Below are 25,118 nucleotides of genomic sequence, written 5' to 3' on the forward strand. Positions count from 1 at the left end.
ATTGAGTCAATTTGTATTTTATTTATGCTACATCCATACCAATGTGCATGTTTCCATATGTGCTTTACTTTTATACCCAGCCATAAAGTAAATGAGAGAAACCAGCAGACGGCCAGATATTCTTCAGAAACCCTGCAGTCTCTTGTCCTGGGAAATAATAGCAGCACAATGTGACAGAATATGAGTAGAAAATCTGGCAGCCATCAATGCAGGGTGATTGCTCCCTACCCTGATCTCAGAGTTGACTAGTGGGGAAACCTAGACTGGATGGATGCACACCAGCCTGCTTCTGTTTGTATCACCCTGGGAAGTACTGTATAACTAAGCATCCACTATGGAGTCGTGTTCAGAGTGGTACAGGAGCAGTAGCTACAAGTTGATAGCATCTAAGGCCAAGAGTTTCCTGTGGCACACAAAATCTACCTTATGCTGACTGGGACACTGGTTCACCATCCTTCTTTTGGCTGGTACAACCTGTAGCAGAGCACTTGTGCCGTTCCATAGCTCACACTTCAGCTGGTGAGGACTGAAGGGCCAATGAAGGTCTCTTCACTTCACTAATTCCCTGGTGCTGAAGCTTGAGTATTTTGGCTCTCTACCCAAATCTGGTACTAATGCACTGTCACAGGAAATTCTGCTGGCCTCTGGAAAGGGGAGCTCAGGGTTTTCTTCCGGGCATCAGGCATATCTATACTGTTACTTTGCACAGAAGAGGACTGTCTCCTTCTGCTGTTAGGCAACAGAAATAGCAGGTAGGAGCTGCTGTCACAGGATTTGGCAACGAAATAACAGGCAAACAAAGGATCAAGAATATTAGGAGAGAACATTAGAGTAAGCCTCGCTCACGAAGTCCTAATACACCTCTTTCCAGACCTTTCTCACAGCTTCCAGACTAGCAAATCAGCACAGTAATCTTTCCTGTGTGACACTGAGACTTGTTAGTCCACATCTGTAGCAGTTCACACAAACAGAGAGAACAAAAGGCTGCTGCAAATATATCCCCTCAGTGTATGGCCTCACAGCTCTCATGGTGGGAGCTGAAGCACATCACAAGGAGGCCCTTGTTGTGGCAGGGCCTGTTCCCCAGAGTTCCCAAGGTTTGGTGCCCAGATTAGCACATCTCACTGGGGGCAAGAGAGGCAGCTGGCATGACTCAGCACAGCAAAATAGAGTCCGAGATCTCAGCACAGAAGGGTGAAGTGTGCAGCTGTCTTGTCACATGGCTGCTATCCAAAGTGTAAACCATTGCTTTATTTTACTAAGTGTATGATTATTAACATTATGATTCATGACATGTGCTGTATAAACCAAGTCCCCCAAATAGATGTGCTTCATTTGGATGAAGGAATATGAGAAACTTGTCTGTTCCTGAGGAGTAGGGGAAGGGAGAAATAAAGGAGGGAAATGGAGAAAGTGTTCACGTTTTTTTTTACTGGCTTATTCTTGAAAGGTCTATATCAACTTTCAGATTCTAACAAACATGGCTGAAACAACCATTTTTAATGCACTTTTGGGTGGAACTCACTGTGACTTGTGGACTGCATGAACCAAACTGGAAATTTGCTCAAATTCAGGCTCACACAGTCAGTATTCCAGTCATGTAATGCAATCCAAAATTTTAGGTTCTGTATGAGTGCCTGACAGCTCTGTTTAGATATCACCAAAGCAGAAGGCACAATGAGGGGAAAAAAAAAAATCTATCTATTTTAATGGCTTATAAAGTGGTAATGCTTCCTACTCCCCTGATTTTTCACTTCCTCAGGGTACTGGAACTATATTTGCCACCTGGATATATTGCTGGGCTGAAAAGGTAACTGCTGCTTCCAGCCACACAAGGAATGTGCATGGAAAACACCTCTTACCCCTGATGTTGCTCCACGGAACTCATTCAGCTTTTTCGTGAGCTGCAGGCAGTGTTCATAGTCATTTCCCACATCACCTACATTAATCATGACCTCCTGGGGAAATAAGCAGCAGACAGGCAAACATTCAGGCTAAAAGTACAAGAAGACAGTACGTCCCAATGCTTACGCTGGTAAGTCAGTAAATCACTGACCTACAGGTTCTGAAGGACTCTCTTATGATCTTTCGATAATTATAAGACTTATTCCCAACTCCCTCTCCAATCTATTACTGATTATGGAAGCAACCTCTGAATGAAAACTTAGTGGATCAAGTGACTCTTCCTTCACTCTTACAAAGAGAAACTTTCAGATTTGATACACAATGAGAGTGAGTGCCAGTTGCCAAATGCCTCAAGGCTCTTCCATTCTAGTCTGCTTTCATTTCTCTGTCTCCATAGAGACACATGAGACAACCACCCATAATCACAATCTCTTTATGTGCACATTTTACATGAGAACATGCGCTAACACTGTCCAACTGACTCTGGCATGGAAAGACTCCAGAAAATTTTTAGAATTTGTTGAATCATTCCTTCCATATTGTTTGTGGAACATGTCATGATTCTTCCAGGCAAAAGCCACTAAGAAAATATCCTGGAAGATGACACATTTATCAGAAGTTCACTACTAAATAGCAAGTCTCTAGTGTGCTGCTTGGGTTAAATACTAGAATCCATTTACCTTCTCCCTGATCCAGGCTTCCACCTGGTCCACCTTCTGGAGAAATTCCAGGAAGTCCCGGCTGTCCTCCAGCATCTTTCCACGGGCAGCAACAGCTCTCTGCAACTTCTCCCAACGCTCCTGAAGCATGCGGACTTGGCAACGGATCTCTCCTGATTTTGGGTGGCCTTTTGATACCAGGGCTTCTCCTTTCTTCACATGCAGAAGAAGAAATTAGAAATGAAGGTTGCCACTAATTTTTAATGTGATTACCATGTTACATGACCTCTTTAGAAGGACTCTCTTACTTTCCTAACCTGAACTGCACAATAAATTACTAATATAAATTCTTACTGCCCAAATGATACTGCTCAGCTGGAAAGCTTTTACATCTGGAGGGAATCAAGAACACTAGGATTTGAATATTTCCCTGCCAAGAATGACATTCATGGATGGAGAGCACCAAGAGAGGTATCACAGATGGTTGCGCCCTTCAGCTATGTGATTCACCCAGTTTCAACAAGAATATTTCTTGTTTCATTGGGCATGAAATCCTATTTACCTTTTGTAGGATTAATCACCCCAGGCAAGGAAGAAGTCAGTGATATCTTCCTATTCAGGCAATAAGGAAAGATGGAAGTTCCCTGGATAGAGCAATTAACAAGCCTCTCTGTTGTAAATTAACAGTATTACATTTCCATGGCATAGCAACTGGGTTCTTGTCACACACGTAGGATAATTGGTATAGAAGTTGTGAACAAGCTACCCTTCCTTTTCGCTCCATCTATCTGTCCTTCTTTGGATAAGCAGCAATAACCTGTAAAAACACTAGCAGAGTGAGAGAGTTACCTTATTAACAGCTGTGATTATTTCTTCATTTGCTAGAATCTCTGCCTCAAAGACTTGATGTTTCTGCAGCAGCTTCATTTTGTCCTGCAGATTTCTGGGGTCTTGTATGGAAGGATCCTCTAGCTTCTGCATGCGCTCACTGATCCAGTCTTCTGCCTATAGCAGTGTGAGGCGTAAGAAGAGCTAGCACGACATGCTGTCCTGGGGTCTCCTTCCAGGACATGTCATTGTTCTATGCAACTGTCTATGCCTGGGCTAGGCAGATTGAGCTGGGAGGTGGCTCTCCAGTTTCTGAGCTATTCTACTTGCTAGGAAATAAAAGCAGGTAGGAATGAAAATAATTTTTATCTGAGCACAAGAATAATGAAAATTTCCTTGAATACTCCAAATTTTATCACAAGCCATAAAGAGATTATACAATCTTCTGGATTAGATACAGAGAATCCTTGAGCAGATATGCACCCTTGACATGGTAGATGTATTTAAAATGAGATTATGACAGCTGAGCCTTGGATTTAGGGCTCTGAGTTTCATCTCCTATCTCTGACCTACCTATAAAACTGCACTAACAGCCTTACCTATAAAACAGCACTAACATTTCCTGATTAGCAATGTTGTGAGACCTAAATGGAAAATGCAAAGCAAATAAAGCTTACTGATGGGGCCAAGCACTAGTCAGATTATTTGAAAGCAAATACAACTCTATTTGCTTTTACACTTCATAAAATTCAAAATGGTCTAGTCAGGAATATCAGATTCAGACAAGCAGGTGAACCATGAGGACTAACAAAGCAAGGGTTATGTGTTTCTTTTAGGAAATTCATTTTTAGGGAATTTAAATGTACGCAGAATAAAATAGACAATAGGATAGTGAGTTTTTCACAATTTTCTTTAAAGTCTGCTAAACTTTAGCCCTTAGCACCGAGGGAAATATTTTCCATCCATTAAAACACTGAGAACTGAACACTTGACATACGTTGTAACTGATCCTGTTGTCCTCAGACCACTGAAGTAACCTAATGTTTTGACAACACAAGAACAGCAAATTGAAGCCAGCTTTATCCGTTTGAAAGCATCCTGGCTGTCCTTGTGGAACTGTGCTACATGCACACAAGACTTGGAGGATTTTCTCAGTTAATTAATGATTTGAAGTGTTGTTTCAGCTGCTGAAATTCCATAAACAATAACAGAAATAGCTTTCACTAGCAGCACGCTCTCCAGAAACTGTTCCCCTCCAAAGCACAGTTAGAGACTCAGTCAGGAGCCTTATGTCAAGGTTGCCCAGGACAGCACACTGCCATCTGCTGTTTTCATTTCTGACACCCTCCTCACAAGCTAGGGCCTTCTGTTACCCAGCCACACATTAATGCTTTAACGCCACTTAACTGACTTCTCATTCATATGTGAGAGGCTCATCCATACAGTCAGGATGAGGAACAAATGAATCCCCTGTATATTGCCACTTAAAGGGTGATTTCTCTCCTACTTTTTAATAATAAGCAATGGCTTAATGATGGACTTAACAAAGCCATTTAAAAAAAACACATCTGCACTCTTAGTGGCTTGGTTTATTTTAAGGCTTACTTAGGATGGCTCTAGAAAGTGAGAGAACCTTCTCCTGGCCCTGTGTCCACATTCAGATGTGAAGCAATGCTGTTCTGTTGTCCCGAGATATTTCTATGGAAAGACTTACGGCTGCCTGGACAGGCATTTTTGCTTTATTGAAGACAACAGTGAGACTGGTGTTATGCTCAGTGTAGGCACATGGGACTAGTCTTATTTCTATGGGACTCATAAAATTGTGGGCACTATCAATTTAGAAACATACATTTTTAAAATATCAGTCACTGTAACCTCAAGGGCTGAAACTTTCTGTAAATTGCACTGATCTTTAATAACAAACATATTTAAAGCATATAAAGGGATGTGCCTGTTCTAGACATCTAGAGATAACAACTAATTCTCTCTCTCACTTCTCTGAGATAAAGTAGTAAGTGGGTTTTGTTCTCTTGTACAGAGGGTGAAAGTGAAAGAAAGTTAAATGACACTAATACGATGAGCAAGTTTCAGAGTTAGAATTAGAACTCAGAGCCAGCTTTAGAAGTCAAAACTTTCAACTTTATGATCTTTCCTCTGCAATAACTTAAATAAATACACATATTTCTAAGTAGTAACCTGCTCATTTGCCTTACACTTTAGCCCTGAGGTAAAGACTTTGTGAAAATAGTATAGTCCGTCTCACTTCTTTGGGACTACAAAATCACCCTATTTCTACTGTAGGAGAGTGTGTCCTATTTTGTGAACTGCATGTGATCTCCTGAGTTAGTTGTTGTAGGTTTTGTGTAGAAAAAACAAAGTCCTATGTCCTGAAAAGGGTACGAACTGCAGCAGCTAGCCTTCTAAGCAGACCATATGATGTCGAGTTCTCCACCCTCTTATCAGTAATCACAGACTGTGTTGTCTTTGTACTGATGTGTGTAGCTCTCAGTGTAATTGCTTCTAGAGAGTAACTAGGAGACTTTTTAATGATGACAGTCATCACTATTTTCTACTGACACAAAAAATTCTGTTTTATCAATAGAAATTACTTAAGAAGATTGCAGGAGGGAGAGTTTTCAGGGGAGTGGGACCTGAGCTATGGGACTTGTTCTCCTAATAAGTAAGAATAAGCAATGACTTAACTGATTTCACCACTAAACTCAAAACTCATCTCTGCAATTTAACATCCCTTTGGGAACTATTCTCATATATGAACTCATACACACCCAGAACATAATTAAAATAAAATTAAACGTTCCATTGTACCCAACAAAGAGGAAGAGAGATATTACTGTAATATATTTTTTGTTTTCAATTCCTTGGTGGCATTCACATTCTACAGCAGTAGGCAATGAATTTAGATTGGCGAGGTAAATGAGCAGGCAGTTCAAGAACAAAAACTCCCTATAGAACTCTTGGCTGAATTTATGTGGAGAAAGTGGGTGAGAAAAGGGAAATGTTCCTCGCTATACAGGGCCAGATCCTCTGCTATAAGTGATTCAAGAATGAAGGGGGACCCCAGCCCAAGCACTGATTTGACAATTATAGAGAAGAAATGCAGAAGTATTCCTACCTAATGGGTTGATTGTATCTCTAGGAGGGCATTGACAATTTCTCTGCCAAAGAGGATGTTGGCAGTTCTGTGACCATTCCATCAGAGGTACATTGTTCTTTTGAAAATGTTAGCCCTGTCCAACACACTGTCCACTCCATCCACTTCCCTCTGCTAGTCCACAAGGTCGACTGGCCATTAGTGGTGGACTGGTTCATGTGATTGCAAAAGTATAGCCAAACAATAGGAGTTAATATTTGGCTGTGTAAATAATTCCTGATAAAGCTCATTTTTTAAAAAAATACAGCATGAAGCTCTGGCTCTTTAGTGTAGCCAAAGAAGAGGGTATTTAAATGTTTGATTACTTGGTGGGGCGTGGGTGGGTTCCAAATATATTGTGCTGTAAATGGAATTTTAGCAGCCATTTATTCCTTAGATTAGTTTTTTTTTTGAAAAAAAAAAATTGGTTGTCAGCAGCAGCTGTGTAACAGGCATTCATTCGCTTTTGGTGACAATAATAATTTGACCTGTGTCAGGACATGTGTCTTTTTCATGGGCTGGGAGGTCACAACCGCCTGCAGGTTTTCTTTAAACCATAGAGGATGTTCCATGGGATGCAGCAGCAGAAGGGGTGCCTACCAGAGCAGCAAGAGTGTGCCCACACTCTGGGCCTATGTGATGTTGTTTATGCCAGCACACTGGATGCTACCACATTTTTCAGTCACACACATTGTGCTGCCCTTTGAAAGACTGACCTAGTATGTCTTTCCAACAGTAGTGCCAGAAGCAGAGCTACTCAGTTACAGGACTAAGGTCAGAACAGGAGACAGAGATGAACATATTCAGCAGAGACCAGTCTACAGCAGCTGAAGAGCTATGCTAAGTTACAACACTGTTTTGAAGGCCTTCCGTGAATACTCACTAGTAAAGCTTGGTGCCCTTGCCATAATGCTTTCCATTTTATACTCACTCTGATTTGAAATATATTTTCTTTCCCACCAAAGGAAACATAAGCTAGTTCCTGGCAGTTTTCCTTTCACTAGTTTTATTTTAGCAGAATTCCTGATGTGTAAAGCAGCTGTAATGGGCACAATGCCACAATGATGGTATAGTAACAGCAATGGCATTGGAGCATCTACCCCTTTGCATGAGTGTGGAAGAACGGGAGTTGCCATACCAGATTAGATTATCAATCCACCTAATCTCTGGCAAGGGCGAGCACTTCATCCAACAGAGGCAGGCAGCTCCTGTGCCTTCCATCCCCATCCCAGTCTAAAACCCTCTTACCTCTTCCAAGTTCTGGTAGAAAAGTGCAAGAAGAAGGGCGGTCTGCAGCTTCTCTCTCCTACTCTGGGATAGATCCTTGATGTGCTGCTTCCTTTCACGAATAGCGTTCATTTTGTGCTGGATCTTTAGCCCTTCCAGTCCACCAACCTTTTCTAGCCTGCTTGCCTGTTCTTGAAGAGACATCATCTGAGGAGGCAACAAATCTGAAATTACTTTTATGTTTCCAAGTGGTGTGAAAGAAACAAAAACCAGGTTCCTTTCCACACCTAGAAGAGTCTCTTTTTTTTCTGGAATGAACCAAGAATAGCATGGACAAGTTAATCAGCATTCCCTGCCCCCTGTACTATGTTACATCTATGACGTCCTTGTCATTGGTCTCTGTAGTGCACCCTGGCTACTTAAATGAATTAAAGCTGTAGCTCCAGGAGTCCCTATGCCACTCATCATCCAGTGCAAGGAATCATGGAGCAAGTCTGACACCCATGAGTGCTCAGGTTTTATTGCTTTGTGGAAATCAGGTGTTGGAAGGTAGCTCTCAACATGAGCAATCAGCCTGGCAGTGAGCTGGCACAGGTTCTGCGAGCTCATTCCTTCTGGGGAGCCCAGGCACAGCCCCAGGTTTGAGTTTAGCCCTAGCCCGGGTGAATTACAGCTGTGGCCACCAGCCAGGCAGATTCCTTTACATGCAGGTGAGCAATTCAGCATCTATTCCAAAGGTGCAAAGAGGCTAGCCAATTTGGTACAGACATTGTATACCAAACATATATTCAAATAATTAGAGAAATCATCCCCTCTGACCTACTGCATTTTACTTGCTGTAAAAGCCACTTATTTTTTAATGAAAAAAGCAGAAACTTTTGATATCCATAACACACAATATGGCCTGCTTTAAATATTTCTTCTGGTAAGTCCCACTGTTCAACTTACAAGTGGTTTTCCTGTCTACTGCAAGACAATACAGGCAGGACTTGGGCATCAAGTGTTTTACACTTGTTCTCCACTGCTCTGCCTCGTATATCACTAAGCTTTCTTATTTTCTCTTTGGTTCAAGCCTATCAGGCATATCACACCTGTCAGCAACTTAATTTGTAGCCATATTAAAAAAAAAAAAAACAACACAAAAAAATTCTAGCTCATGGGTTGGTAGAATATTTGTTGATTTTTGTACCTTCTCATCCTGTGATGCCAGAAGCTTCTCAAAAGCCTCATGTTTCCTTATCAGTTGCTCTACTTCATCCATAGAGCTTCCAAGGTCACTGCTTTTCAAATGAATCTATAAAAAAAGTTTAGTATTTTTCTCAGTGGATTAGTTATCACATAAACCTGATTCATAAATGTGAGAAGAGGTATTAACTCTGCAGTTGAGAGTACACTCCAGAGGGAAAAAAAGGAACAGAAGGGAACTGAAATTGGAAATTAAATAGTAGAGCTCCATGGTCTTAACCAAGAAAGAGAAGCATTAACAGGTCCAGCTAAGGAGAGTGACCTATCACTGCTTATTGCAATCATTAAGCCGCAAGGCTGGCAGGGAATCCCAGAGGTCTAAGCCACCCCTGTAATCTAAAGCAAGATCAACACTGTCATGTCTGACAGATGTCTGTATGATTCCTTCTTAGAAGACTTCCAATAACAGAGGTTTTGCATCCTCCCTGGGAAATTTATTCCAGTACTTCAGTTACCTTTACCATTAGCAAGATTTTCCAAATATGTAGCCTGAAAATGCATTGATAACACTTCACCTCATTACATACTGCCCTCTTCATCACAGAAAGGAGATAATTCCTTTTACATTTGCGTCAGCCTTGTACATGTTTGTAGGCTTTTTGCATACTGGGATTTCTGTCTTCTCTAGGATAAAACTAGAGTGGCGTTCCTCAGGGGTCGGTCGGTATTGGGACCGGTCCTGTTTAACATCTTTGTCAGCGACATGGACAGTGGGATTGAGTGTGCCCTCAGCAAGTTTGCCAATGACACCAAGCTGTGTGGTGTGGTCGACATGCTGGAGGGAAAGGATGCCATCCAAAGGGACCTTGACAGGCTTGAGAGCTGGGCCTGTGCAAACTGCATGAAGTTCAACAAGGCCAAGTGCAAGGTCCTGCATGTGGGTCGGGGCAATCCCAAGCACAAATACAGGCTGGGTGGAGAATGGATTAAGAGCAGCCCTGAGGAGAAGGACTTGGGGGTGATGGTTGATGAGAAGCTCAACATGAGCTGGCAGTGCGTGCTTGCAGCCCAGAAGGCCAACTGTATCCTGGGCTGCATCAAAAGCAGCGTGGCCAGCACGTCAAGGAAGGTAATTCTGCCCCTCTACTCCACTCTTGTGAGACCCCACCTAGAGTACTGCATCCAGCTCTGGGGCCACCAACACAAGAAGGACATGGAGCTGTTGAAGCGAGTTCAGAGGAGGGCCACAAAGATGATCAGAGGGCTGGAGCACCTCTCCTGTGAAGACAGGCTGAAAGAATTGGGGCTCTTCAGCCTGGAGAAGAGCAGGCTCCAGGGAGACCTCATAGCAGCCTTCCAGTACCTGAAGGGGGCCTATAGGAAAGCGGGACAGGGACTTTTTACAAGGACACGTAGTGATAGGACGAGGGGTGACGGTTTCAATCTGAAAGAAGGTAGATTTAGATTAGATATCAGGAAGAAATTCTTGACTGTGAGGGTGGTGAGACACTGGAACAGGTTGCCCAGAGAAGTTGTGGCTGCCCCCTCCCTGGCAGTGTTTAAGGCCAGGCTGGATGAGGCTTTGAGCAACCTGGTCTAGTGGAAGGTGTCCCTGCCTGTGGCAGGGGAAGTTGGAACTAGATGATCTTTAAGGTCCCTTCCAACCCAAACCATTCTACGATTCTATGATTCTATGATAAAACTACCCTGATCTGATCAATCATTCCACAAAGGCTATGTCTTCTTGACTCTGATTATTCTTATTGCTCTCCTCTGCATTTTCTCTGTTTCCACATATTTTGAAATAGGATTCCTAATACTTGATGCAATAAGTGTCAATAAGCAATAAGGCCGCTAGAGTGAAGGTAGTGAAGACAGCAGGGAGCTTATGTGTGTTTTCCAAGCTGTAATCTTCCGCATGTATCTGTGCATGGTGCTTATCTTGTACACAATACCATGAACTCATGTTCACCTTGCAATCTACTATAAGCTTCCAGAAACTTTTCAGAAGAACTGCTATCAGACCAGCTTGTCCTCATTCTGTATTTATGCAGCTGATTATTCCTGAAACATGTCATAGCTTGCACCTGTACCAACTGCATTACATCTGTTATTTTTTTCAGGCCATCTTTCCAACTTGCCTGCATTAATTTTATTCACTGTCTGCCCTATCAGTCTCTGATGTAGAAAGACCTTAGTCTAAAATAACAAATGTGGTTTTAAGGAAACTGACCTCTGCACTATTCGCTTTTAACACTGTGAGGACCTTTTCTAACTAATCCACATAAATCTCTAAGGCACCACAGTGTCTCTTGACTGTTTTCTGGTGTTAAGAAAACTGACTGCCCAATTACTTCTCCCGTGCATTCTGTTACATTCAGTTTTGTCAAATGCAAAAGAATAAACAATGTAGTTATCTATTAATCAAGAAGAAAATAAGCTCTTCTGTAGGCCAGTAGGAATGTGTTCTTTTCTAGTGGATTTAATTGCCCATAGTTTCTTCCCTTATTCAATGATGAGACAACAGCAGGACCTATCAGAGGCTCTGGGACATGAGCAAAAATTACCTGTGGAGAAGGTTCACAGTGCAGTGAATATGACTGGACAGACTTTTGGAGTCCAGGCTGCTACGAGGGATTGCATTTATCGGTTGGGACATAGCACTGTGTAATCCATTCTGTGAGCTCATGGAATTGTAAGTATTTGGATAAGGATGCGAAATTCCAACCAGTAATTCTACCTGGGTAAAGTGCAATTAGCAGAGATGGAGGAAGGATTTGAGATCAGTGATATAGTGTGAAAGAATTAAGAGGCAGGAAAGAAACACAATAGAATCAGTAAAATAACACAACTGCTAAGAGTTTCAGAAGGCAGCTGGTAAAGAACATAGGTAAATCTGTGTCTTAAAACCATAGATGTGCACAGGAAAAATAACATCTAGAGAGATCTCTCTTGCTTTGCAAAGCATTACAGTTCTGTAGCGGTCTGACGTGGTGTTTTTTATAGGAGAGAAAAGATATTCTTCGGCAGCTACTTTAGAAAACCAGTAATTACGTTCATCGTCTAGACAGAAGTATTGGATGACTGTGTAACCCCACAGAGCACTTTCTGAAGGAGAGGTTTCCCAGGCATGTGTTACGCGCAGGGGAATCCACACCTACTTGTCAGGGTCTGAGTGCACCAACAGGCTCTGGCGAGCCTGACCGTCCCCTGGATGGGCCCCCTGGTCCCGCCTGGGGGTCGCTCTGAGGGTCAGCCCTGGCCCCAGACCTGCCTGAGCTGCACTGAGGGGAGGCCTCAGCCCTGCCCTGGTCCTCCTGGACAGACCCCAGATTTCAGTCATTACCTTGCTTTTTCGCCTTGATCTCCGGCTGGTTGATGGACCTTGTTACTGCTGCCGCCACTCAGCCCTCCTTGGCAGCTGTGTCTTAGAGGACTGACAGCCAGACTTGGTCTTTCTGGTTCATTTTTTTGGGAGTTAATGAGAGGAATATTTTGCATATACAGAAGAATGCACAGAAGAATATAATGCCCAGGCCAGACGTTCAAACTGTTCTATACTAATCCATGCCGAGTATCAGAAGAGAGAGGTATAAATCCCAACACAGTAATCACTGTCAAGAAGAGGGGAAGGCCACTGTAAAACAGGCCTAAGTTTTTAATCAGTCTGGCCCATAAATCACCAGGATGCCTGAAGAAATACATTAATGCCTCCGTTATGCCTCTGTATGTTAAATACAACCCCCACCAGAAGGCAGGTATTCTGTCATTCAAACTTTAATCCTTTGATCTATCCTACTCATCAAGTGTACGAAGTTATGACAGATTTTTTTTTAGAGTGTTTTTGGATTGGGTTTGCTCTTGTGGAAGAAGATCTCCACATGTGTGGGCTCCAGGTCCATCTACTGTAATGCTTTGTTAAACCACTTATAATTACCATCCCTATTTGCACTGCTGTTACTGTCACTGAAATAAAAAGTTATCGGCTGAATCTAACTCGCTTCTCTTCGGGGTACATAAACATACAGCCACATGCTGCATCTCTATTTTGGTAATTTAAATGCTGCTTTAAAAGCATGGTAGCTTCTCTGTCATATTTTATGGTTTATCTACAATTTTTGGTCAAAAAAGATTTACCTGAGGAAATAGAAAATTCCCATAATTTTCTACACATCACTCCAGGACCATTATTTAGTAACTGTTAACAGTGGAACTGCAAACTCTGTGATACTTGAAGAAATGGTCAACTATTAGTTTTCCTGCTCATCTATCTGTGGTGGAAGAAAAAGGCAAAGGACGTTTACTGGTAAAAATGGTTACTTTCTTTGGGAAAAGAGAACAGAGACATCTGAGAGCAGGGGTGTGGGGTGGTGAGTCATAAGCAGCCACCACTGGAGTGCTCATTGCCTTGCTCCCACTGAAAATCACTACACACAAATGACACTGAGCATTCAAAGCCCCATCTCTTCAGCTCTTACAGCAGTGAGAAAAAAGTCCTCCTGACTTCTGAAAGCTTTGGATCAGGTCCTCGAAGTAGAAGCCCATGCAAATGCTCTTAGGAATACAGGTTTTAATACTGAGAAAGAAAACTGGTGCACAAAAAGAAAATTGGTGCAAAAGAAAACTGGCTGCATACATTACAGGAGGGGCGATGGCAATATGCTTAGAAGAAAGCAGCCCCAGTAGCGCTAACAGTGCTGCTTGGAGAGCTGGTGAGGTAAAAACTTTGCATTTATCTTCTAAACTGAAATAGTATGACAGCAATTGCTAGAATCAGAACTGCAACATTTTTTTTCATTTAAGCATTTGTTATACCAATTTGAAAGCAGAATGGAAACTGGCTCCCACACCACAATGCTGGCCTGTGGCCAATTACATCACTTTTTGGCATATTTTTAGACAGGCCCCCAAACTCCTGCTTCAACTGAGACGTGTTGATTCGTAATACAAAACACTGCGTAGCTCTCCTCAGGTAATATACCAGGGTCTCCCACAGCACACAGCGGGTATAAACTTTCTTTCAAGTTTGTTTCTGTTATGAATCATGGCCCATCATCAGGAATTTAATGCTCAGCCACAAAAAGTACCAAAGACTTGACCACTCACTACATAATGGACTCGTTTTTAAGTGAAGACTTACAAAGACGCTTAAAACCACAAAATGAACTTGGCCCTTTTTGAGATTTGAAATGGAGCATGTAACAAATAGCCAAGTTATTAACAATGCAAAGCACAGAAATGGAGGTTTTAACCCTACTTAACTGAAGTTTTTCACTATTATTTCTGAGCTCATCACATAGATTTAGCCACACTGTTGTAAGACCTCTTACATACAAGTTAATACAGAACTAAATGTAAAGCCCAATTTAAAAGAAAATGTTCATTTTAAGTAAAATAGTACTATATACACACTTATGTCTGCCTGACAGCACAGGCCAGCTCTAACTTTTGGGGAAATACCGAATGAAACATTTTAGTCATTAGGATAACTATGCTCTCTGGATGCCACAACTTCACGTTTATACACATTGGAAGCTGACACAGCCCCAAAAGAAATTTGTCTTCCAAGAAGTGTCATTTTTATCTCTCTAGAAGAAAAACTATTTTATTTGTGCAAATCCACTCCCTTCTCCTGCTTCTTCTGCTCTTCACAGTATAACAAGCTCCACAGATTTTGCCCCTCACTGCCTGCCCTGGGCTTGCTGCTGAGATTGCTGGAACTCCACTGAAAATCTTTCAGCTCTAAGCATGTACTAAAAGTCAGAATTATTCTCAGTTTTAAATGCCTTCACTTAAAGCATGTAATCAAGTCCAAACTCTCTGCCCAGATAGATAACAACAAGGTTTCATTTGACTTCTGATAAAAGTAAATACAAAAAAGAATTAATGAAAAAAACATTTAAATTTGTTTTAGCAAAGTAAATAAGTGTGCTTAATACCACGATTATATATGGTTCACAAATAAGATGTACTACGCTTCGTTGCCGTAAAAGTTATAACAAGGTATCATACTATAACCGTAAGTGGAATAAAACTCACTGAAGTTGTTCATAAAAAAAATACATACACCTTTTCTATCATACTGACATCACTGTGTTATTGGCCTCTGACCTCACAATCTAGATGCAAAATTCTAATGTTAAATGTATTTAAAATTTCCTTCCCCCCTCCCTCTGCATGCTGTCTCATCAGCATAAGAATATAATTATCTGATATTGGAAATGTATATGGGAAAAACACAGAGAGAAGTCAGTGTTTGTTTTCCCATAACTGCTATGATCTCTTCCTCCCATCCGTCCCTTCCTTCAAAATTTGCAAGCTCGACCCCTAGCCTGTAATGTAGTAGGTGTTAGACCAGAATCCTATGCTCACACATCATCATCATTAAAATGCTTACTTATGAAACATTTGTCTGAAGGCAGACTACATTCCTCTTAAACTCCCCATAGTTTCACTGCCAGAAACTTTGCTGGGATATCCAAATTTGAGATGCTGTGGAGACTAAATTCCCTTCATTTCCCCCAGGAAAGGGTGGTACCTCTCTTTTTCCAAGGGGAAAAAAAAAAGTTATTTCTTCCTACACACTTAAATAATTTGGGTTTTGAAAACAACTATTACTTTTAAAAGTTACAAAACTGGAATTAGCCATTTAGAAATACAGCATAATCTGACAAGTAAGAAAATGAAAACAGTGAAACACAAAAATCTAAGAAAAACTACACTGAGGATTTGTTCCAGGTCCCAGACCGATCAGCAGAGAAGAAAACCAGTTCTTGGCCCTGAAGTCTTGAACCTTCAAAGCGCTGAGCACTATGGCTCAATTATGTGAAATCCATAAGCAGATGCATAGCACTGAGCATGTCATGTTGACAATAGTACTCTAATGGTTAAAATGAAACACTTGTTAAGTGCTCGATCAGATCAGAGTGCTCAGCTTCATTTAGGATGGATCAAGACACTTAGTGCCATGGTCTAGTTGACATGGTGGTGTCAGGGCAATGGCTGGACTCGATGATCCCAGAGGTCTCTTCCAACCTGATTGATTCTGTGATTCTGTGAAGATGTAGCCACAGCCTTGGTGACAGCAGAACACAAGTAGCTTTCTGATTGTCCCATAAGTCATCTCTAGGGAGTGGGAATGTGGCAGGAAGCATACAAAAAGAAATCCCCATGGCTTGATTAACACTACCTAAAACTTCTGTTTGCAAATGTTCCTAGAATGGAATGGAAATCTTCACCGCTCTCCTCTCAGATCCAAAGGATGCAATGTTGACAGCAACAGATGGACACCATGTACCCTCCCTGTCTCTGTGAGTTGAAGACATGGTGTGAGCTGGCATGTTTGTCAAAAGGTTGTCAGGGCATACACTTTTTAGAGTGCATGTTGCCTGGGAAGGTCTCAAACCAGATCTTGCCCAATGGCTAGAAAGCAATCCTGAGCAGCAAACTGGATTCACTGATAGAGAGAGGCCAGCCCCAATTTTCACAGGATAAAAGGGTGGACCAGCTATATCTGAATCATCTGTTTTGATAAAGATTGTTGGACTTGGGCTTCTTCTAAATTCTCTTACCACCTGAATAGGCATAGCAGTCCAAGGGGTGGCAAGTATCAGGGTGATTTTGGAAACCTTGTGGTGAGCAGGTGTTAGACCATCACATGGAGTCTTCCTAAACTCTGGCCTAGATGAAGGGTGGTTCTGAAAGACAATCAGCTCGGGATGTAAATCCTTGCTCATGACCTTACTCCCACTAGCTGAATTTTCTCTTCCAGTCAGCACAGCTGGGGACAGCCATATATCTCTGGAGACAGTCTGCTGGGGAAGGCCAGGATACTTAGAGGAAGTCACATGAAATCTTGTGATTTGAAGGGCTGGAGACCCACCTGAAGGGAAGCCTTGTTTTGGTTTCTGAGATCCTGTTGGAAGACCAGCAGGAGTTTCAGGCATCTTCTCTAATTGTGGCATGAGCAGACTTGAATGAGCATGACTGCTTCCATGGGAATCTGCTCGAAAAGGCTTTATTGTCAAGCTGCAAGTTGAAATGTAAAGCTTCATTGAAGCATGGAGGTCTGGCATTTTGACATTGCACTGGCTACAGCCCTGTTGGGGTGGGAGAGAATCACAAGGTTCCAGGGATGCATGCAGATTTTTGCTGCGGAGTGTAGAAACAGCTGGAATAGCAGACAGATCAACGTCTAGGCGTGATGTCCAGCTTGCTGGAGCTTTGCAGGAAAGGACATCAGAGGGCAAAGATACAGCAAGCTTCAAGGGATCGTTTTTTTCAGGAGAAATATGATGAACACTTTTTTCTCTTTCTGAATGCTTGTAAGATGCAGATGTTGACCGAGTGCCAGAACCCCCATATCCATGGTCCCGAGGGTCTCTGGGAGGACTGGAACACCTGGGTGTCTCATCAGAAGGACTGACACAGTGACTAGCACTCCTGAAACCTTTCCTCCAGTCTGTGTGTGCCAGGACGACATCTAGCCTTGAACAGTAAGCTCCAGAAGACACACTGCTTCGTGACGAACTGGCATTTCCTGGGGCAAGCTCTGCAACTGATTGACCAGTGGGAGGATGCCATGCTGGTGCTGGCATCTTTTGAAAAGGCCTGTCCTGCACAGCAGATTCGAAAGGAGGAGGTGGGGTCATTCTGCTAGAAGACAGCATCACTTCTGCAGTGGAGACATAGGTTGCAGACGAAAGTTTGCAGCGATGGTCCCTGCACGACATTCTGAAGCTTAGTCCTAAACGATGCAAAAATCAAAGCCACAGAAGCTTGCCTTTCCCCCTGTTTTTAAAACCAACTCCTAATCCTTTTTCCTTTGGTACTGGAAATTTCCATTCTTCATCTGAAGCAAAGGAATGAGAGATGAATAAACATTCTCCAGGAAAAAAATTATAAACTAAAAAAATCCACACTCAAAAACGCACAGCTCTTCTAATACTGCTACCACTGCCTGTCACGTCTGCAAAGTGATATGAAAGTGGGATGGGCAGAAAGATAAATTACAGAGCATGAGGCTCTGCTCCCTGAGTGTTCTGACAGTGAGACTGCAGACAGAGTAGGAGGGAGCCAAAAACGCTTGCCAGAGACAGCCTGCAAACTTGCTGTTATTTCATCTGTGAAAAAAAGGAAAGCAGCTAACCTGAGCAATGCATCTGCTGCTGTGAAAAGGTTAGAACGGAGCAGACTGTACTGGACACTGCTTCTGCTCAAAGCAAAGATGATTTTTTTTTTTCTTCCTTCTCTTTTTCAGTTGTTGCTTGTCTGCACTCCGAATGGCAAGATCTCAGTTCGCAGGTCTTAGGAGAGTTTCCTACAACAGTTCCATGCAATGGCACAACTGAATTAATAATAATAAAAAAAAAAAAGATATTTGCCTAATTTTCTCCATATGTGCTCTATTTTCTTTAGCATAGAACAATCCTAGACTAAATTCTGCAGAAATCCTTTGAAGGTTTAAGTAACTTGGATGTAATATAAGATGCTGGCATAAAGTCAAACCTGTCACACTGGCACAGACAGCGAATGAGAGAGCGGTTCTCAGTACTAGTTCTTAGTTTAAAACACTCCTCTGTTGCCTTCTTCCTTCCCCCGTTCCTTGCTGCTGGGGGATACGTGGTCCAAGGCATATGAAGTACTGGGAAAAGAGGATCCAAAAATTAGGGGATGACACAAGCTGCTTTCTTACACACATATTTTGCAGATGTGCAAAGTGAAATGCACATGACTGAGCTTTGCCTCAAACGCAAAAGTCAGAAGAAATACAAGGGGTGGAGAGATTGCTTATATTGTTTGCCTGATAGGAATCTTTTCTGAATGTGTGTTTGCTTTTGTCCCTTCTGAAAGCAGCAAATGACAACATTCCCACTGGGAAAGTGGTTTGGGAGTCTTCAGATGATGTCTTGGCTGAATACCTTTTGAAAACGGGTCTGAAAGAACTGTTTTCCTACTCTCCTCCTTGCCTCCCCAGGGAGTAGAGTCTGCGTCACTATGCAGCCACATTTTAACTCCAGAGTAGTAACACAGCTCCATCCAAAAGGAACAGATTCCTCATCCAGTTGCTCTTCAAATGCAGTGAAGTAAAATACAAACAGTGACTAAGGAGCCTCAGTTCACTGTCAAATTGTATATACTGATCCATAAGGCAGACGGTGGCAGCTGCAAAAGACAGCTTTGTGGTTCTTGCTATTTCTCCCTCGTTTAGATGGGAGTCCTGCAGCACAGAAATAACCCATTTGAAGAATGATCACACTTAGAGATGAGAGAACAAAAGCAATGGGGGACATTCTGAGAACACAGGAATTGCAGCTGTAGAGGAATCAGAACAATGTTGCCATTTCTATTCAAGGCCAGGCTGATGCACTGCATATTAAGGAAGGACTAGAATCCAGTAGAAGGTAAATTCCTTCCTGTTCTTCCATGAACAGCAGCAAATGAGACACTTCTTGCAATTATTTGCTTTCTTTACTGATTTCATCCCATAAATTCAAAGATACAGTTTGTTTTGTATGTAAACATATGTAGTCTCTGTCTTCTCAGCAGCATAATAGCCTAAACCTGCATCACCCTGTATTTATACTCACTGTAGACTGTCAATGCCAGGTCTCAAATCAGTAAAATTGACTTAAAGACAGATTTAAAATGAGCAGGTGGCAGTGGAATTTGTGAAGTACAGCTGAGATGTGCTTTCACCAATACTCTTTAGCTCCGAGGCAGGCTGATGGTCCTGGGCATCTGCCTTTTTTTCGTGTCAGTGTCAGCTGTGGGTTAAAGCCAAGATGACAAGAATGGACAACACAGGAGTGAGTCATCATGATGGAGGAAAGCTAGTAATACCTGAAAGGAAAGCTGTTCACAGTATTGGCCTAATTGGTACATCCAGAGTAGTGAGAGTTGAAATTCACAGAATCACAGAATCAATCAGGTTGGAAGAGACCTCAGGGATCATCGAGTCCAACCGTTGCCCTGACACCACCATGTCAACTAGACCATGGCACTAAGTGCCAGGTCCAGTCTTTTCTTAAACATATCCAGAGATGGTGACTCCACCACCTCCCTGGGCAGCCCATTCCAATGTCTAATGACCCTTTCTGAAAAGAAAGGCTTCCTAATGTCTAACCTGAACCTCCACTGGTGAAGTTTGAGGCTGTGTCCTCTTGTCCTATCGCTAGTTGCCTGGGAGAAGAGGCCGACTCCCACTTCACTACAACCTCCCTTCAGGTAGTTGTAGACGGCAATAAGGTCACCTCTGAGCCTCCTCTTCTCCAGGCTAAACAACCCCAGCTCCCTCAGCCGTTCCTCGTAGGTCAGACCCTCCAGACCCTTCACCAGCTCGGTCACCCTTCTCTGGACTCGCTCCAACACCTCAACATCTTTCTTGAAGTGCGGGGCCCAGAAGTGGACACAGTATTCAAGGTGCGGTCTCACCAGTGCCGAGTACAGAGGGACGACCACTTCCCTAGACCGGCTGGCTACACTATTCCTAATAGAGGCCAGGATGCCATTGGCCTTCTTGGCCACCTGGGCACACTGCTGGCTCATGTTTAGCTGGCTGTCGATCAGCACCCCCAGGTCTCTTTCCGCCGGGCCGCTTTCTAACCACTCTTCCCCCAGCCTGTAGTGCTGCATGGGGTTGTTGAATGCTCATAGCTCATTGAGGATCTGTTGTTTGCATCCTTGGATATGAACAAATTCAGTGTCTCTTCTTCCCACCTAACAGCACTTATATGTTTCCTGGATTAAATTTGAGCACTAATCCATAACAGTCTCTTCTAGGCATTGTGGTAGCTCAGTGATGGTAGGGACTGTCTCAGTGAAGAAGGAGACGTTCGGCTGACTGTGATATCCAGATTACCAATTTAGAAATCCACGGAGTTCTGTAATTTCCTTGGTAGATTGCAGGTAAATACTTGGTCATTGACTACATTATCAGACATATTTGTCTGTATGGTCATACCACAATGACCTACTTTTCCATTTTATAACAGTAACTGTGTGAGCATGCAACTGTAATTCTTTACATGCACAGACCTCTCAAAAAAGCAACAGTTCTTCAATCAGTTGTAATCTTCTGAATATTAAATATAGGCAAACATGAGAAACAAAAATGTTTATGAATCTTCTTTCCATAGCTAGAGTATTCTTTTCAACTTGAGTGCTCTTTAAAAAAAAATCAGATGCAGAGTGTGGTGAAAGTAATGGTAAGAGCATATGATGAGTGTGGCTCCCTCATTCTCTGTACTTACATGGACGAGACCAGCTTGTCATTACACCCCCTGCTTATTTTCTTGTCATTCTCCCTGACCATAAAATACTGTCTGTGCGAAGGGACAACCAAGTATCTACATTTTACTGTTCCACCTTCTGAACACTTACAGTGAGAACAATTGAGTACCAGGCTCCTTAGAAGCTCATAGAGAAAACGCTACAGGAGAAAGATTCTGATAACAGAACTGCCCTTCATGGTCCTCAAGGTCACAGCCTTCATTCTCAGGCTTTGCCTTGGCTGCAGAAACTTGTGGCAGAGGCCCGTGCTGTGGTTGATCCTACAAAGAGAATTTACCCAGCCTATGATGAACACCCATCCCTTTTGTGGCAGTCTGCCTCACAGCATATGGCAATGGTAAATTCATCTGAATAAAGAAGTAATGTGAAGTACAGTTTACCTGTACAGAATGTGTTGGGGGCATACTGAAGTTGCCAGGTGCAACCCCTTTCATGTAAGAGCAATACTGCCTTTTGCAACCAGGACTCATGACTAAGGGGCAAGAAGAAACACTAACCCATAGTAGCATCATACATATTTACCTCTGAGGTACATATAGCAAAGCAGATGCCATAGTCACAGTGCCTCTGCATGTTGGCTGATCTCCATTTCATTAAAAGAGAACAAATACAGTGGCCAAAATTTTGTAGAGTTTATATTTTCCCTGATGATGCTCCCCATGCAGGAGCTTAGCAATGATGTATCACTGCTTTGTAAGGACTTGAGACAGATATAGTGCAAATTGTGCCATTTGCTAATTAAGCAACAAATGAAAGTTTGTAATGAGCAGTACTATGTAATATTTTACTCCAGAAACCTGAACCTAAGTGAAACTCTCTTGGTTTCATGTTTCGGCACAAACTTGGAATGCAGGCAGTACTTGCCAAGGGTGCCAATTGTAGGGAATTATGAAGATATGCATTTCCTTCAAGGAATGAGTAGCAGAAGGCATTAAACACGTGTCCCAAAGGGTTAAGTATCACTGCATAGCAGTGCCTATGACCAGGCATAGCTCAGGGTCAGTTTTCTAAAAGATTTAGTGCCAGTGGCAAAGCACTGGTGGAAAACAGAGCTCAGCACAAACCAAGAGCCATTATATTATGCTGCCAGTGGTCTTGGAGAGTTAAAAATTATTTTTCCATAATAAGAAATGACCCAGAGGTACAACCTCCTTCAGCTTTGCTTCAACCCTTCCATTTGGCAACCCTCAACCCATTGACGTGATTTTTATGCCAAGTCTCAGCGCAGTTACAGTGATCTATCAATCCATGAATTTGCAGAGTGACTGGAAAAGACTTCTGAATTCTGCATGAAGTTTTGTAATAGCAAATGTCAGGCCTCAAGCTGGAACCTTTTAAAATAGTTCCATGAATCCAGGAAAGTGCAAGAAAGACAAAATATAATTTAATATTGATGAAAAAAATCTATTTCAAGAGCTGCAAAATGATGATAATAAGAACATCCTTCTGTCTCTTTGCATTAACTATATCAACCCTCTCTTTTCATAAGAGGGTTTTTTTCACTAGCTCAGCTTTTTCTACTGCATCAAAAAGAAACTAATATTCCTTACAACAAAATTCTTTCATAGTTGTTCTTCACACTGCTATCAACTCTCTTGCAGAACTGAGAAGTCAAATCCTTTTCCTGGATTAACTCACACTGCCAACATTCTTTTTCCACTAGTTGCATTTCCCAAGCGCTAATCCTACACCTGGGGTAAGGCTTCCAGCAACACCTGCAAAGTAATCTCCCTGTCCTCCTTCAAACCCTCTTTACAATTTCCCTTCTCTCTGAAGCCTACAAAAAAAATTTGCCAGTGGTTAAGCAGTTGGTGTGCTGCGATCTGTTTGTAAAGCTGACTAATACTGGACTGTTGTCTCCCTCTTCTGTTGTGACTCTGATCAGTTAGCTCTTATGTTTATTTGCAATGAATTATCTTTCAGATAAGGATTAGCTTTTTGTTTCTGTTTCCACACCTAAACTCCATAAGAAAGGGAGGGTCTTGCAGACTGCTACAGTCTCCAAGTGACAGCACAATGCAAATAATAACAACAAAAAGAGTGTCTTGTCTATACACAGATCTTAGGATTTTAAGTTGTAGGTGAACAGTAGTGCCCTTTTTAGTTTGGAAGAGTTCAAATGCTTTAAGAGTTTAACTGCTTATTTCAAGTTTATAATTCACGTACCTCCTGTGAATTCAGGAGCATGTCCAGGTGATCCCAATCCTTGTAGAACATTTGTTCTTGGTGTATTTTCTCCAGCCACTCCTTCTTCTGTTTCCATTCATTATATACATTTTCCTTCTCTTCCAACAGAGCCTGTAGCTTCTGCTGAATCTGAACACAATTTCCAATGAAAAACTCATACTGGTCTTTATACCCCATGGACCAGGGTGTTATAGAAATTTTCACATAATTAATGTAAAAGTTCTTATGAGTTAGGGAGACAAGGATCAATAAGGGTGAAATAGAATGAAGAATAGAATAATTAATATATGTCTATCTGAATAAACACAGGTGGGCTTTCACAATCCATGAATATTGTTCTCAAAGCTCCTTGTGTAACCCTGACCTAGGACTGAACAAATCATCAATCAAAGCTTAATGAGTAGCTAAGCAGGAGTAGGCCTAGAAGTATTACCTTCTGATGATTTTAGTCAAGGGGATGTATGGTTAACCTTTTCTTTACCTTAAAAGAAATATAGGACACTTAAAAATAAAAATTAGTATAGATAAGGTTTTAAACATAGCTTCAGTTGTTTTTAAGGTTGAATGTTTAGGAGACACTGGCAGTGGGAACTGGACTCTGGTCAACCTGGACCAAGAACATTAAGGACGCCGATCACAGCAAGAACATCGAGGACGGGGTGTTGACCGGAGTCGGAGCGGAACCAGAACATAAAGATCAGCTAAACAATGGACTTTTGTGGACTCTTGATGAAGGAAGAAAGAGGAATTGAAATAGTTAGTGGATTATTAACAGAAGCTTATGAAATGTTTATGATGTAATTGATTATTAGTTTCTATATAAACCGATAGTGAATTTGAGTCAGGTACCATTCACTGCGGTGGTGGTCCAACTCTGAGTTGTTTAATAAAACCAGCAAACCTAGAGACCCGGACTCTGCCAATTTTCTTTAACAGAATTTGGCACCCCAGATGGGACTCTAGGACACTGCTCCGATTCTCTGAGCATTCCCGTCTCCAACGCCTAATTGCCGGCAACAAGGGTGAGTTCACCTGGTGGTCTTGGGAGCGGGTATACTCAGACACTAGGAGCCTGTGTGTTTAAAATTGCTGAGGAATTTTTGAAACAAAGGTACCCCGGGAAATTAAGGAAAAGCTAAAATGGGAATTGGACCCAGCATTGAAAGGGGGACGCCCCTTGCTGAGGTTTTGGAGAATTGGAATAGAATCCCATTGACCGGGACGTGGGAAAAAGAGATTTATTTTTCTGTGTCAAGAAGAATGGCCATTTTTTAACTAGGATCTGAGGTGGAGGACCTAGAGGCATCTGGCCCTCTAAAGGGACCTTTGATGCACAAAGTTGAAATTTTTAAGGGTAATCCTCGAGGATGAAGGGAGTCAAGATATTGATTTTTGGTATATTTGGTACTATTGGGCAAATGCAAAGAAAGGCAAAAAAAGAGCCTAAACAAGTGAAACCTTCCATTCCTTCAGCGCCCGTGCTGGAGAAATCGAATTCTTTCACTGACAAGGGATTTGGCATGTATCCCATGAGGTTGGAATACATCCCAAACCCTAGAGCTGGACCTGGAGCTCCGCCAGAGGTTCCACCAGTCCAAGCTGTTGTGAGACATGAACCTTGGAAACAAGGAGATTTAGTAAACTGGCAATCAAAATGCCACGCATCGGAGAGGATGCTGAAAAAT

General features: G+C 42.2%; 1 protein-coding gene across 1 annotated transcript in view; it reads right to left on the minus strand.

Moving 5' to 3' along the window:
• SPTBN5 (spectrin beta, non-erythrocytic 5) overlaps window positions 1–25,118 on the minus strand; it is a 107,542-nt gene that overhangs the window by 33,145 nt on the left and 49,279 nt on the right. The window contains exons 33-38 of the mRNA XM_068398214.1: window positions 23,413–23,562; window positions 8,960–9,064; window positions 7,792–7,977; window positions 3,414–3,569; window positions 2,586–2,777; window positions 1,863–1,958 (exon numbers count right to left, since the gene is read on the minus strand). Coding sequence (XP_068254315.1) covers window positions 1,863–1,958; window positions 2,586–2,777; window positions 3,414–3,569; window positions 7,792–7,977; window positions 8,960–9,064; window positions 23,413–23,562 — 885 coding nt within the window. The remainder of the gene's footprint in view (window positions 1–1,862; window positions 1,959–2,585; window positions 2,778–3,413; window positions 3,570–7,791; window positions 7,978–8,959; window positions 9,065–23,412; window positions 23,563–25,118) is intronic.

The sequence above is a fragment of the Nyctibius grandis genome, chromosome 4 (assembly GCF_013368605.1).
Source record: "Nyctibius grandis isolate bNycGra1 chromosome 4, bNycGra1.pri, whole genome shotgun sequence".
NCBI classification, from domain to species: domain Eukaryota; kingdom Metazoa; phylum Chordata; class Aves; order Nyctibiiformes; family Nyctibiidae; genus Nyctibius; species Nyctibius grandis.